At 38.4% G+C, this 12,959-nt stretch overlaps 1 protein-coding gene across 2 annotated transcripts in view; it reads left to right on the top strand.

Moving 5' to 3' along the window:
• The window catches only part of fkbp1b (FKBP prolyl isomerase 1B), a 31,431-nt gene extending 20,672 nt beyond the window's left edge, over positions 1-10,759 (top strand). The window contains exons 3-5 of one of the 2 annotated variants that reach the window (XM_070885059.1): positions 6,037-6,149; positions 6,794-6,952; positions 9,166-10,759. In XM_070885059.1, coding sequence (XP_070741160.1) covers positions 6,037-6,149; positions 6,794-6,922 — 242 coding nt within the window. In that variant the 3' untranslated portion in view covers positions 6,923-6,952; positions 9,166-10,759. The other variant, XM_070885058.1, reaches the window with a different exon arrangement.
• The last annotated feature ends 2,200 nt before the right edge of the window (positions 10,760-12,959 follow it).

Below are 12,959 nucleotides of genomic sequence, written 5' to 3'. Positions count from 1 at the left end.
TTCCCAATACACTTATTTCACAGGATACCCCCACCGCAATTCTCCTATTGACCAGAAATGCCCTCTCCACTGTCTCCCTCCCCCTGCCCACTCCTCAGTACTCAGTACTCAGATCCGAAGACTGCAGCACTGCTCACAAAATCTGGAACCCTCTCTTCTCCAGTACTCTGCTACTGGGAACTTCCCACATGCAGCACCCTGCCTTAATTTTAACAAGCTCACACATGCCCTTCAGTGCTACCTAAATCTAGGACTTTTCTCTCTCCTCCATGCACCCCCTCTCCCCCCCCCCCCCCCGTACTCCAACCACCCTCCAGTGCTACTTAATACTGCGTAGTTATCTGTAACCTGTTATATTTTTCCTAACATCTTCCTCTTAATCCTTCAAAATGGTAAGCGATAAAAAAGTTTGTAAATAACTAAAACAGCAGCATATAATGATCAAAGCTACTGATTCACATTTTTTTATGTAAAAGACCAATTTAAAAATCCCAGAATACCATTTAATAAAAATGATTGTCAATTACTAAGTCACTGCCACTCAAAACACTTTACATTGGCAGACATCACAACCCTATTATAAAACACAATATCCTCTGACTGACCATGAGCAACACCATGGGCTCAACTTTCTCCAGTGATTTGCGCTGTTATTTTGGCGCGGGCTGCTTTTTTTTGGCCTAAGTTTTTTTTTTAAATCCCAAGTTTCCCCAATCAATTTGCACCAGTGTAACTCAGTTAGTTATGTTTTTTTTTAAGGTTAGCCTTTCGGGTATAGTTGGGTGTGGGGATCGGGAGACCACTCGGCCAGGGCTAGGTGCAGGAACTGGGGAGGGATGAGGCCACTCGGCCAGGGCTAGGTGCAGGAACCAGGACCAGGAGGCCCTTCGGACTGGGACAGGGGAGGATTTTAATAACTTAATGGTGGTAAGTTGCTGCAATGTTCAATGCGTTTGTGCAGGTTGCGAACTGGCTATATGTTTCACTTTCCAGCTTCCTCCTGCATTGTATCCCTGGTTACCATGGCAACCCGATAATTTTGGCGCAGATCAAGGCTCCACCCCCAAAACTAAAGGACAGGCTACGCTGCACCAAAATGAAGAAATCAAACGGGGAAACTTGGAACATTTTTTTTTTGGTGTACTTGGTGGGGGCCCCCAAAAAACGGGCGTAACTCTTCAAGTACGCAAAAAAACAGCTTTGCAGAAAATTGAGCCCCACGAGTTATCTGTAAAGAAACTTCAATAGAATAGAGTCATTTCTGCTGCAGTTCAAATTACAGATGTGAACGTAACTAAAATGTTCTCTCTCTACTTTTGATTTGAGTACTAAAATTTTACAAGATGTTTTCATTACATTCTTTGATTTTATTTTTCTTTCTGGAATAGACAGCTTCAGGTCAGGTCACCTGCCCATGTTATTCACTTTGATCAAACATCATCTTTTCTATATCCAGCTATCTCTGGTTTGTGTAATGTATATGTAATGAATACCCTTCTCTCCAAAGGGCTAATAATTGGATTGGAGATGTTATCTTTGAGCTGGTGCCATAACAGAAGAAACAGGATTTGTTTTAGTTAATTTGCACTGATGATGTTGAGGGAATTTTGAGTTGTTGACATACAGTTTGCCCCTCGCACAGACATGGAGTTTTATTTTTCCCATCCATCAGTGCAAGGGCTTTCTGTGGAAACAGTTCCCAAGAATAATTTTATTTTTTATTTTTTATTCCCAAGATTTTAATCCCAAGTGACACCATGTTTTCCACAATGAAAAGGAAGTTGTTCAAGCACACCCAGGATAATGTTTATAACAATATTTCTTGTATAAACACACTTTCACCTTCCTCTTCATACTTACTGTATACAGAATTTATTTTTAAATAAAAACTGCTCGTGGCAGGGTGAACTGAAAATGGACTGTTTACTGAAGCTTCTCTGTTTATGGGTATCAGACACACACATCCTTTAGGCAAATGCAGGTGTTTACATTAATTTTCAAAAAGAAATTACCCCTGTCCACTTCAGTATAAAATCCAATAAACTTGGGTTGGAGTGTTTTAAATAAAATACATTTTTGAAAAGTAAGGAACAGTAATTGACCTTCAATGGAAACTACAGAAATTGTTATTTCCATTCATTCTCTTGGCCATAGCCATACAATTTATTCATATTTTATCTGAAATGTACAAATTGAAAAGTGCATTATTGCTGATTGCACCTGAAAAAGGAAAAAACAGAGGCAAAGATTGCTATTAGTAGTTTGTAAACAAGTGCAGAATGTAATTCAGCAGTGACATGCTTAAAGTTAAATGAATACATTTTTAGTAAAATATTGGAAAAGGGGTTTGGAGAAATGGTGGTTATTGTCAGCAAGACCACTGCAGCAGTGTTGGCTTGCTGCAGGTGGTCATGTCATAAGAACTGTTTTGCCCAATTTTCCTTCCCTATTTTGTATCTGGAAATAAGTTCATAAAATGGTAGATTAATTAATTATGATGTCACAAAATCTTAATGTTGCAAAAGCTGTAGCACAGAGTACCAGTATATGAAGTCTTTGCTGGAAATTCACCACATTACGGGTTCCCTATTGTGGCGAGCTTGTGGCAACCAACACCAATTCTCATGAGGAGGAGAGATGAAAAATTGAAAAATAAAGTTGGTTCATGACCTCTTGCCCAGCTCCCAAGGGCTGGCTGTGAAGCAATATATCCCAGGGATGTTGTGTATGATGCAGCAGAATTTTTTTCAGAAGGAAATCATTTTATTTTTAAATGAAGAATAAATCTCAGGATTATTCAGCACATTTGGCAAATTGGGAAGATCATTTGTCTTTGTCTAATGAGTTTTGGAGGAATCTTTTATGCACATAATCTGATATTTATCAACATACTTCTCAAGTAACATACATCTAATGGATTCATTAGTTTCTTACTATTGAAATACATTGTAAAACTAATTGGTTTCAGGCTACAAATATTTTTCATTGCAGAATATATTGTCATTTTTTTTCCTGAGTGTTACTATTTCAGTGAAATGTGTTAAGAACAAGCTAATTTAATATAATTGTCAAAAGATATATAAATTGTCTAAAATTAAATGACTGTCAGTTACTAATAGTAAGTTTATTTTTTATTGGTAAAATTCCATTTTGTTATTTCCTTTATGTAATCTGTGGACTTTTTTGCTTTCATGATTTAAATGACTTGCAATGTAAAATGGATATTTATAGAATGCCTTTTGAAAGATTTGTTCGCAAAGTATACTGCCATAAGGAATTTCTTTAACACAGGATTCATGGTGACGTTTATTTTCTGTGAATTTGTGGAGCCGCTGTATTGCTTTTGAATAGTATCTAATGCACACTGTCAGACAACCAAAGGCAAAACTATGACCTAGATTTTATAGCCAGCTCTGCAGAAATAGGTCAGCATTTTGCAGTTCCTCTAATGTATTTTTGTACGATGCTTGTGAACCATGTTGAATATCATGCTAAATTTATTATTTGTGAACAAATTCTTCTGTAATTTGGGTAGTCACTATGGGGCCAAGTTTCGGCCTGAGTTGCTCCTGTTTTTTTGGAGCAACTGGTTTAGAATGAAGTATCTTAGAAATTGCAATTCTCGGCATTTAGTTTGCTCCAGTTCTAGTCAGTTCAAACAGTTTCAGTTTGGAACAGATTTTTTTCAAAAGGGGGCGTGTCCGGCCACTTGCGCCCATTTTGAAAGTTTAGGCAGTGAAAACATACTCCAAACTAACTTAGAATGGAGTAAGTGTAGATTTTTGTACGCTCAGAAAAACCTTGTCTACATTTAGAAAATCAGGTATAGTTTACAAATCAGGCGTAGGGAATGGGGGGTGGGGGTTAAAGGGAAGTTTACAAACATTAAACACTTCAGTTTTACAAATAAAGAGCCATCAATAATAAATGATAAATACATCAATAAATCAAGCAATAAATCAATCAAAAAAAATTAATAAAAAATTAAAAATCAATAAATAAAACATTTTCTACTTACTGACTGCAGCACCGGGAGCCCTCCAACAGCGTGCTGGGACGGCCCACCCCCCAGTGTGTCTGTCAGTATCTCTAGCTCTCTGTCTGTGCGTGTCTGTCAGTGTCTTTGTTTCTGAGAGAGAGAGAGAGAGAGAGAGAGAGAGAGATCAAGCCCCCAGCACCGGATTTACAGGTAGGTGGCATCTGGTCCGGGGGGGGGGGGGGGGGTCAGGTCAGTGGAGTGGGGGGAGGGGAAAGCGGGGGTCTGGTCCGGGAGCAGGGGTCGAGTCGAGTCCGGTCGCGTCCGGTCGGGAAGAAGCAGGAGTTGGGCGTGGGTGGCAGCCTTATCCACGCAACCCCAGTGAGGCCATTCAGCCAGGGCTAGGGGCTGCGTGCTTCGGGCCCCTCCCACACAGTTTTGGGTGACTGTAGCACGCATTTGCAAAGGTCCCGGCACTGTTTTCAGCACGGGGACCGTGCTGCGCCGCGCCCAGCTCCAGAGGACCTGCAGGGAGCCGGAGAATAGGTAAGTATTTTTTTGGCGCACTTTCTGGCGCGAAAAACGGGCATCCAGGTCGGGGCTGCGCTGTTCTAGGCACGGCCCGAAACTTGGGCCCGTAATCTATTTAAATTAATATTTGAAACATTTTTGGCAAACAAGTGATGAGCGTACTAATGATACAAAACAATTTGCTGCTAGAATGTTATAGCAGTTGAGATTAGTTTGTGACTATAGCTGGTGCACTTTCAGTGTCCTGTAATTACATTCTGTGTACATTGAGCTGATAGTGCCTTTCCTGTGGGCTGCTGAGGTGGGCTGAAGGGGGTGGTGGAAAATAAATTACATTTTAATGAGATGTGCTTTGAAAATATTTGCATTTATTAGCATAAATCACTAATGGCAAAACTATTTTGTATTACACTTTTTTTTAAATGTGAATGCTTTTTGATGTGTTTTAATTCCAGTGTTGTCATTCTAAATATAAGTTGTAACGGAATCAGCCTGTTCCGTATCGTAAATTGTAATAATAGTACGATGCTTACCTGTCATCAAAATGTAGAAATTTTATAATTTGACACTTGTCATATTTATTTAAAAAAAATATTGGGGCTAGTATTTTGCAATGGGATATTCAGTAAATTTACCGTTTTTCTGAAACTACTCTCTCTCTGCTATTCTGGTGAGGCCATTAGCCCGTTTAAAATAATTATTAATGCTTTTTTGCTAAAAGGAATTTCAAACATTGAATTAAGCATTCATATACTAGTAACCCACAGCATAATATTAGGACCACTGAGAGTAACCATCTTTTTGCCATAACCTCAATGAGATTTTTTTAGAGGAAAATTACACCAAGGATGAGAATAACAATTCGACCTATCGAAGCTAGTCTCTGTTACACTCGAGACATCCAGCCCAGCATCCAACTGTACTTTAAATGTTCTGACTATTCCAAACATCTATCACCTTTTGAGTAAACATTTCTTTCTAATTTGTTATACTTTTCATTAATTTAAATTTGTGTCATCTTGTCTTACTCGGCTAACTTGCCTTAAAATAATATTCTGGGTCCAACTTATCTGCATCATATAATTTTGTATACACATTTTGGCAAATAAAAGGCTACCCTTGAATGACATAAAAGCCGTTAAGCTCTCACACATATACTGTTTCAAAATTATTTTTTTTATGTGAAAGTTTTGAACCAGAAGTATAGCGTAATGGTTTTGAGCAAAGATTTATTGAAAAAGAAAATCATATGAACCTTGGATCTCCTCGGATATGTGATGGTATAAAATAATTACTCATAAATAATCTTTCACTCCATACAGAAGGTTTGTGGTATCAACTTGTTTGTGTAAAGCAAATTCATTTATAAGGAAACACATTTTTCCAAAAGTATTTTGGCATTGGTAATTATACAGCATTTTATAATGCCTCGGTTTGTAATTTTATTTAAAGTAGTCTTGAACTATTGGTTTTGTTTTTTTGTTATTCTGTCTGTCATTGCTTCAAAGAGGATTTTGTGGTATTTGCAGGAATGCTGCAGAATGGAAAGAAGTTTGATTCTTCCAGAGACAGGAACAAGCCTTTCAAGTTCAAGATTGGCAGACAGGAAGTAATTAAAGGCTGGGAAGAAGGTGTAGCACAGGTATTTATTGCTTAGTTCTATACTTAAAGATTTATATTCTACCAGAAATACTTATTTTTATTGCAAAAAACATAGCTGTTATGGTAGCTGCAGCTTATAACTGTAATATACCTCTCTAAAGGCTGTATAGTAGTATTTTTCATGGGTTGTATCAGATGAGTCAAACTATATATGGCATTAGCTATGATTATGTATATTTCTAGCACATTAAATAATAGCTTTAAACATAGGCATCCAACTTAAAGAAGCAGTAAGATCAAGTGTCAAGTTTGGATAAAAGGGTTCTTTGGTTACAATGACTGTCTGGGCAGAAGGCTCACTAATCAAAGTGCCATTCTGTGCGAGGCCAGCACAGTTAAATGTACAGTCTGATGTAGTATTTTCAAAGAGATTGATGAAAGCGCATTGAAATGATAGATGCAGTTTGCTGTGGGCCAAGGGAGCATTTACAACAGGGAATAACAAACTAAAAAAAATTAAATCTCAACATGTCTAACTTTAGATCGAGCAGTACAATAAAATGGAGGAACTTGTGATAATGTTGTATTGTATCATTATGTAAATAACTCAAAGGAATAAAAAAAAATGAATGGAAACTAATCAATACAAATATAATCAAAATGTGATTTGTTTTTCAATAACAGATGAGTTTGGGGCAAAGGGCAAAACTGACCTGTACCCCTGATATGGCATACGGCGCAACAGGCCATCCCGGGGTCATCCCAGCCAATGCTACCCTTATCTTTGATGTAGAGCTGCTGAAGTTGGAGTGATGAAGTCCTTAATTGATATTTAGTTGCAAGGTACAGAAACTTGCTTAAGATCACTACAGTTATTGTAGAAAAAATTGTCTTTTGAGAGGTTTGATCTGAAACTTTAAGGAATTATAACCTTAATCCATGTGTCAGAATACTTTAAAATATGCCAAGGCAGTAGCCAGAGAGGATAAGATAAGGGTTACAAAGCACATATTTAGGACAAGCGCCAGGAGGTATTTACACTGCAGCTGTTTTTCAGCCTCTAACTTTCTGGGAAGAATGCTTGAGGCCAGGACATTGGATTAATTTAAGAAGCGGCTAGATTCTTTAATGGGAAGACAAGAGGGTTGGTACTTTGGAAGGATGAGATCAAGTGGGCTGAAGAGCCAACTTCATCTGAGCCTTCATTTGAACCTATCTCGTGAACCAAGATCATTTGAGGTTGGGATTAATCTCATGAACCTCTGGACTGGATGCTCAACACTACCATTAGAGCTACTGGTGGTTCCAAAATGCTGATGCTCCCCCTATTTTTCTTTGTTCCTTATCTTGAATAACAGCTACAAGGGATAGAATACTTCACATAAGTGTAATTCTATGATATCCTTTCAGTGGTAAATAAATGCATTATTACACTACTGAATTTCGACAAAAATTAGTGAGTGATTGGAACATTAAAACGAGGATCTTGCCTGTGAACAATCTTTAACTGCAGTAATACAGAACCATTGCCTGCAAGTTTCGCTATGCTAAGTGCAAAAAAACTACATGTACAGTAGTACATTGGTTTGGTAAAAGTATGGTGATACAAATTTATACTTACTCTTCAGGCAGCCAATATTCATGAAATAATAAAAATAAATTAGTAAAGTAGTAATGAATTCATATTTTGCTCTATTTCACATCAGTTTCCCAATAAATTTAATCCATGTTGGCTGTGGACGATTGAGCATATTTGGTGAAGCTAAAAACCTCAAACTAATGAATTTAATACTAGTCTGTAGTTCATCCCTGTAATCTGTTATTTTAATTAATAGCTACATCCCTTTCTCTGTCCACTTTCATTGTGCATCAGAGTGAGATAATAGTCATTACTGGCCTACTCTCCCATACAATCATGGGGTGTGTAGCTTCATTAGCTTCAAGAGAACAGTTGGCATATTTCATTACAGATTCAGAGTTTACAGGAAAGTTTTTTTTTAAACCTGCAAGTTCTGACAAATGGGTACATAGTTAAACTCCCTGCTTTTCAGCTGAAAGTGCACAGGCACGAGATACTGTAACATGCTTTGTTGACTACTCCATCTTGATTGCTCAATTAACCACTTGTTTACCAGTAAGATTGCAGTTATTCTACTTTGAATAAAATCTGATGCTAAAAAAACTTGTAAAAATAAATGAACAAGAGTTCATTGACTTGTATTTAAATTGTAATTTTATTTTTCTCTTTTTAAAGGGATGACATAGGCAGTCCTGGGTTTCAATACTGTGGAATAGATCTTCAGTGGCTCTCAGAAGCCAGTTAGAAGAGCTTTTGTGATATTGATTAAAAAGACCCAATCCTACCTAGCTACCTACATCCTGTTTGTTTTGCTCTTGATACTTGGAAATGTTAGTTTTGACTGCCAGTGTTGTTGATTTGTAGATCCTGTGCTTATGGGATTCATATTTCATTTTTTTGGTTTCTGGTCTGTTTAATTGCATGCACTATTTAATGAATTTAAATAATTTCTCAAATTATTTGATAAAGTTGACCTGACTGGGGTCTAACCTAATTTTTGAATAGCAAAGACGTTAAGAAAGGCAAACAAAGATTTTATGGAATTAAAATAAATGGGCATTCATAAGAAACTATAGGACCTGTGTTGTCAGTCTTACACTGAAGCAAGAACTGATGTAAAACCTAATTGCTTGTTTAAATAAAAAAACAACTTTATGTTCACCTTTCAAAAAATATAGTCCCAGCTAATTGTATGGTTTTCTCTCTTATCTGTTGAGACAAATATCATTATTGTTGATTTTAATCTTAAATTCTGGAAACACCCCATGAGCCATAAGCTTTGTAATGCAACGTGTACAGGCAGATCTAGAACAAAGCAGAAAAATGCAGCATTGCAAACTGATTTTACAAAACAACTGGGTAGCTCAAGTAGTCAAGTACGTGACTATCAACCAGAAGTTGGTAAGTTTAAATGTCAGGGCAACATGCTACATTGATTCTGTGCTTTAGTCAAATTGAGTGTTGTGTTTTCATTTAGGCTGTTGAATGGAATGCCATGTGATAATGATGCATCACACAATGACACGTCTGAAATGCAGACAAAGTGACTTGCTCTACTTCGTATCAACACATTTTATAATATGACCTGCTCTCCTTGAATCTTGACTCTGGAAACCAGAGCAATTGGTAACCTCAACCATTTCACTTTCCTGACCTAAGGAAATTACATGGAAACCAGTACCATATCGAAAGGAAGAGGAGAGGATTACAAAAACTGGAGAAAAAAATGTACATTTAAACTAGTTTGTTTCACTTTGCAGTTTTTCATCTTTAAACAAAAACTTAATACAGTTGAGCAATTGCTGGATTATACTTAACATTTCAAAGCATGAAAATTTAGAAAATGACTAGCAATTCCATCAGTTTGGATGTTTGCAAAATGTATTTTACAAGCTTATAATGAACAATTTTTTAAAGTAATTATATACATACATTATATCAAATGACATCCACCAAACCTCTTGAACAGTTACTCAAAACATTTGATGACATGGAGGAGTATAATCAAATGGATCGTTTAAAGGAACAATTTTATTAATGTTTGAGTTATTGACATTGGATGTTAATATGTGGGCATATAAAACTTAATGGGAATTCCCATTGTGATGAAAGCAGAGCTTTGGTCTGGTCAAATAAGAAAGAACTTGCACTTATTTAGCAGCTTATCACATCCTCAGGATATCCCAAAGTCCTTTGTAATCAATTAATTACGTCACTGTTGCAATGTAGGAAAATGCAGCAGCCAAGTTACACATAGCAAGATCTCAAACAGCAAATTAACTTGATCTGTTTGTGGCAATGTTGGTCAGGAAATCGTCTCTGCTCTTGGAATAATCCTATGGGAATTTGTCTTAAACATCTAACGAAACATACAGACAAGTTTAACATCTCATCTGAAAGACAACCCTCTGGTAATGCAGTACTTACCAAATACTGCACTGAAGTGTTAGCCTAGATTATATGTTCAACTATTGGCGTTGATTTGAGCCCACAACCTTCTAACTTTGAGGCGAGAGTGCTATCACCTGAGCCAAACTGACACTTTGATTAGTTGGTAGCAATTTCTTTGACACTTAAGGATTTGTTTTGTTTTTAATGACTTTATATAAACTAGATTAAATATGATTTTATAATTGGTTCTAGCTAGCCTGATCTGAAACTGAATCCCCTTTTCTCTGTTGGGATTGGAAAATGCAGAAAACGGAACTGACCTCCCTTTTTGGACTTCAAGAAAGATTCTGTGCCTGGAGTTGAATTTGCTATGGTTTGTTTCAACAAGCCAGGTTGATTGCATTCTGGCTGTATGACAGATCAAAAACTTGACCTCCAGGCTAATCAAATTATACATAGTCAAAACATTAATAGATATGTGTGGCCTATTCAAGGTGTGAATATCTGCCTATCAATAATTCTGTGTTAACTTAATTGATTGGAAATTCTTTATGCATAACTGTTGGCGATTTCTCTTGTTTTTGGTGTTAATTTGATCTAATGGAATGCTGGGCTCTGTGTTGGCAGAGTTTTTATAATCATTATGTAATAAAGGTCTTTGTTTCACCCTGTGTAAGAAATATGTTCTCGTAAAGGTATATTAATCCTTTATGGACTGATTTTATCTTTGTTGTTTCCTAAGCGTTTGTGCCATCAGTAAATTGTGTATCCTATTGCTTCTGTACATCATCATATAACTAAATCCGACCATTCGCTTTAGCCTGAATGTTGTGGTCCAATAGTGTGATATATACCACTTTTCAGAGTGGAAGGAGAACACGGTGAGCATTGTGTGTGGTTTCTGGTGCAATCTTCAGCAGTGAAGGGGTAATTGTTAGTCCTGTGGTAGGCTATCTCACTCCTGGAACATAGAAGGGCACAGGTTCTATTTCATAAGAGAACTGTCTCGAAGCCTAATTTTTCAGCCTAAACTTTAAATTGCTAACCATCAATAATATATTCCAAATTTGCCAATATTTAACTCGTAGTCTGGTGCATTATCATTAAATTGCCAAATACAATTGGTTTATTAATGGCCCTTGGCATAATGTGTAGCTGTTATTATTAACCAATTCCTAAATTATAATATACTTGTGTTTATAGCACTGCTCATGTAAAAACACTTGAGTTGCCTTCAAGGGGATGATGTACATGCCAAGCAGGAAGTTTTTTTTTGGGGGGTGGGGGGGGGGGGGGGGGACAGGTTGCAGTGTGCAGGGAATGGGTCAGGAGACCAGAAAGGGAGGTTAGAAATAAACCTGTAACATTGTAAGACTATAGGCAGATGTTCCTGTTACGCCTGGACATCTTTTAGGCAGTCCCCTAGAGTCGAGGATGACTTGCTTCCACACTAAAATGAGTTCTAAGGTGACTGATTAGACCAATGCGGGATCTACAGTCTCTGTCACAGGTGGGGCAGACAGTGGTTGGAGGGACGGGTGGAATGGGTACTTGATTTGTCATACATTCCTTCTGCTTTTTGTACTTTACTTCCATCTTCTCCCGGCGAAGAGACTCTAGATGTTCGGTGCCTTCTCAGATGCTCCTCCTTCACTTTTTGAGCGGTCTTGGGCCAAGGATTCCCAAAAGTCTCTGGGGATGTTGCATTTTTTTTCAAGGAGGCTTTGAGGGTGTCCTTGAAGCGTTTTCTCTGCCCTCCTGAGGCTCACCTGCTGTGACGTAGCTCAGAGTACAGTGCCTGTTTCGGGAGACTAGCATCGGGCTTAAGATCGGGCATGCGGACAATGTGGCATGCCCACTGGAGCTGGTCAATGCTGGGGATGTTGGCCTGAGTGAACACGCTGACTTTGGTGCATCTAACCTGCCAATGAATTCGCAGGATTTTATAGAGGTAGCGTTGATGGTACTTCTCCAGTGCTTTGAGGTGCATACTGTACATAGTTCATGTCGCTGAAGCATATAGGAGGGCGGGTATCACTACTGCTCTGTAGACCATGAGCTTGGTGCCGGGTTTGAGATCCTGGTCTTCAACACTCTCTTCCTCAGGCAGCCGAAGGCTGCACTGGCACACCAAAGGCGGTGTTGAACTTTGTCATTGATGTCTGCCCTTGCTGACAGTAGGCTCCCAAGGTATGGGAAGTGGTCCACATTGTCCAAGGTCTCACTGTGGATCCTGATAGCCCGGGAGCAGTAGAAACATAGAAAATAGTTGCAGGAGTAGGCCATTCGGCCCTTTGAGCCTGCACCACCATTCAATGAGTTCATGGCTGAACATGCAACTTAAGTACCCCATTCCTGCTTTCTCGCCATACCCCTTGATCCCCCTAATAGTAAGGACTACATCTAACTCCTTCTTGAATATATTTAGTGAATTGGCCTCAACAACTTTGTGTGGTAGAGAATTCCACAGGTTCATCACTCTCTGGGTGAAGAAGTTTCTCCTCATCTCGGTCCTAAATGGCTTACCCCTTATCCTTAGACTGTGACCCCTGGTTCTGGACTTCCCCAACATTGGGTACATTCTTCCTGCATCTAACCTGTCTAAACCCGTCAGAATTTTAAACGTTTCTAAGATCCCCTCTCATTCTTCTGAACTCCAGTGAATACAAGCCCAGTTGATCCAGACTTTCTTGATATGTCAGTCCCGCCATCCTGGGAATCAGTCTGGTGAATCTTTGTTGCAATCCCTCAATAGAAAGAATGTCCTTCCTCAAGTTAGGAGACCAAAACTGTACACAATACTCTAGGTGTGGCCTCACCAAGGCCCTGTACAACTGTAGCAACACCTCCCTGCCCCTGTACTCAAATCCCCTCGCTATG

This window comes from Pristiophorus japonicus, chromosome 7 (genome assembly GCF_044704955.1).
Source record: "Pristiophorus japonicus isolate sPriJap1 chromosome 7, sPriJap1.hap1, whole genome shotgun sequence".
Lineage (NCBI taxonomy): Eukaryota > Metazoa > Chordata > Chondrichthyes > Pristiophoridae > Pristiophorus > Pristiophorus japonicus.
This window is presented reverse-complemented; position numbering and strand designations above follow the sequence as displayed.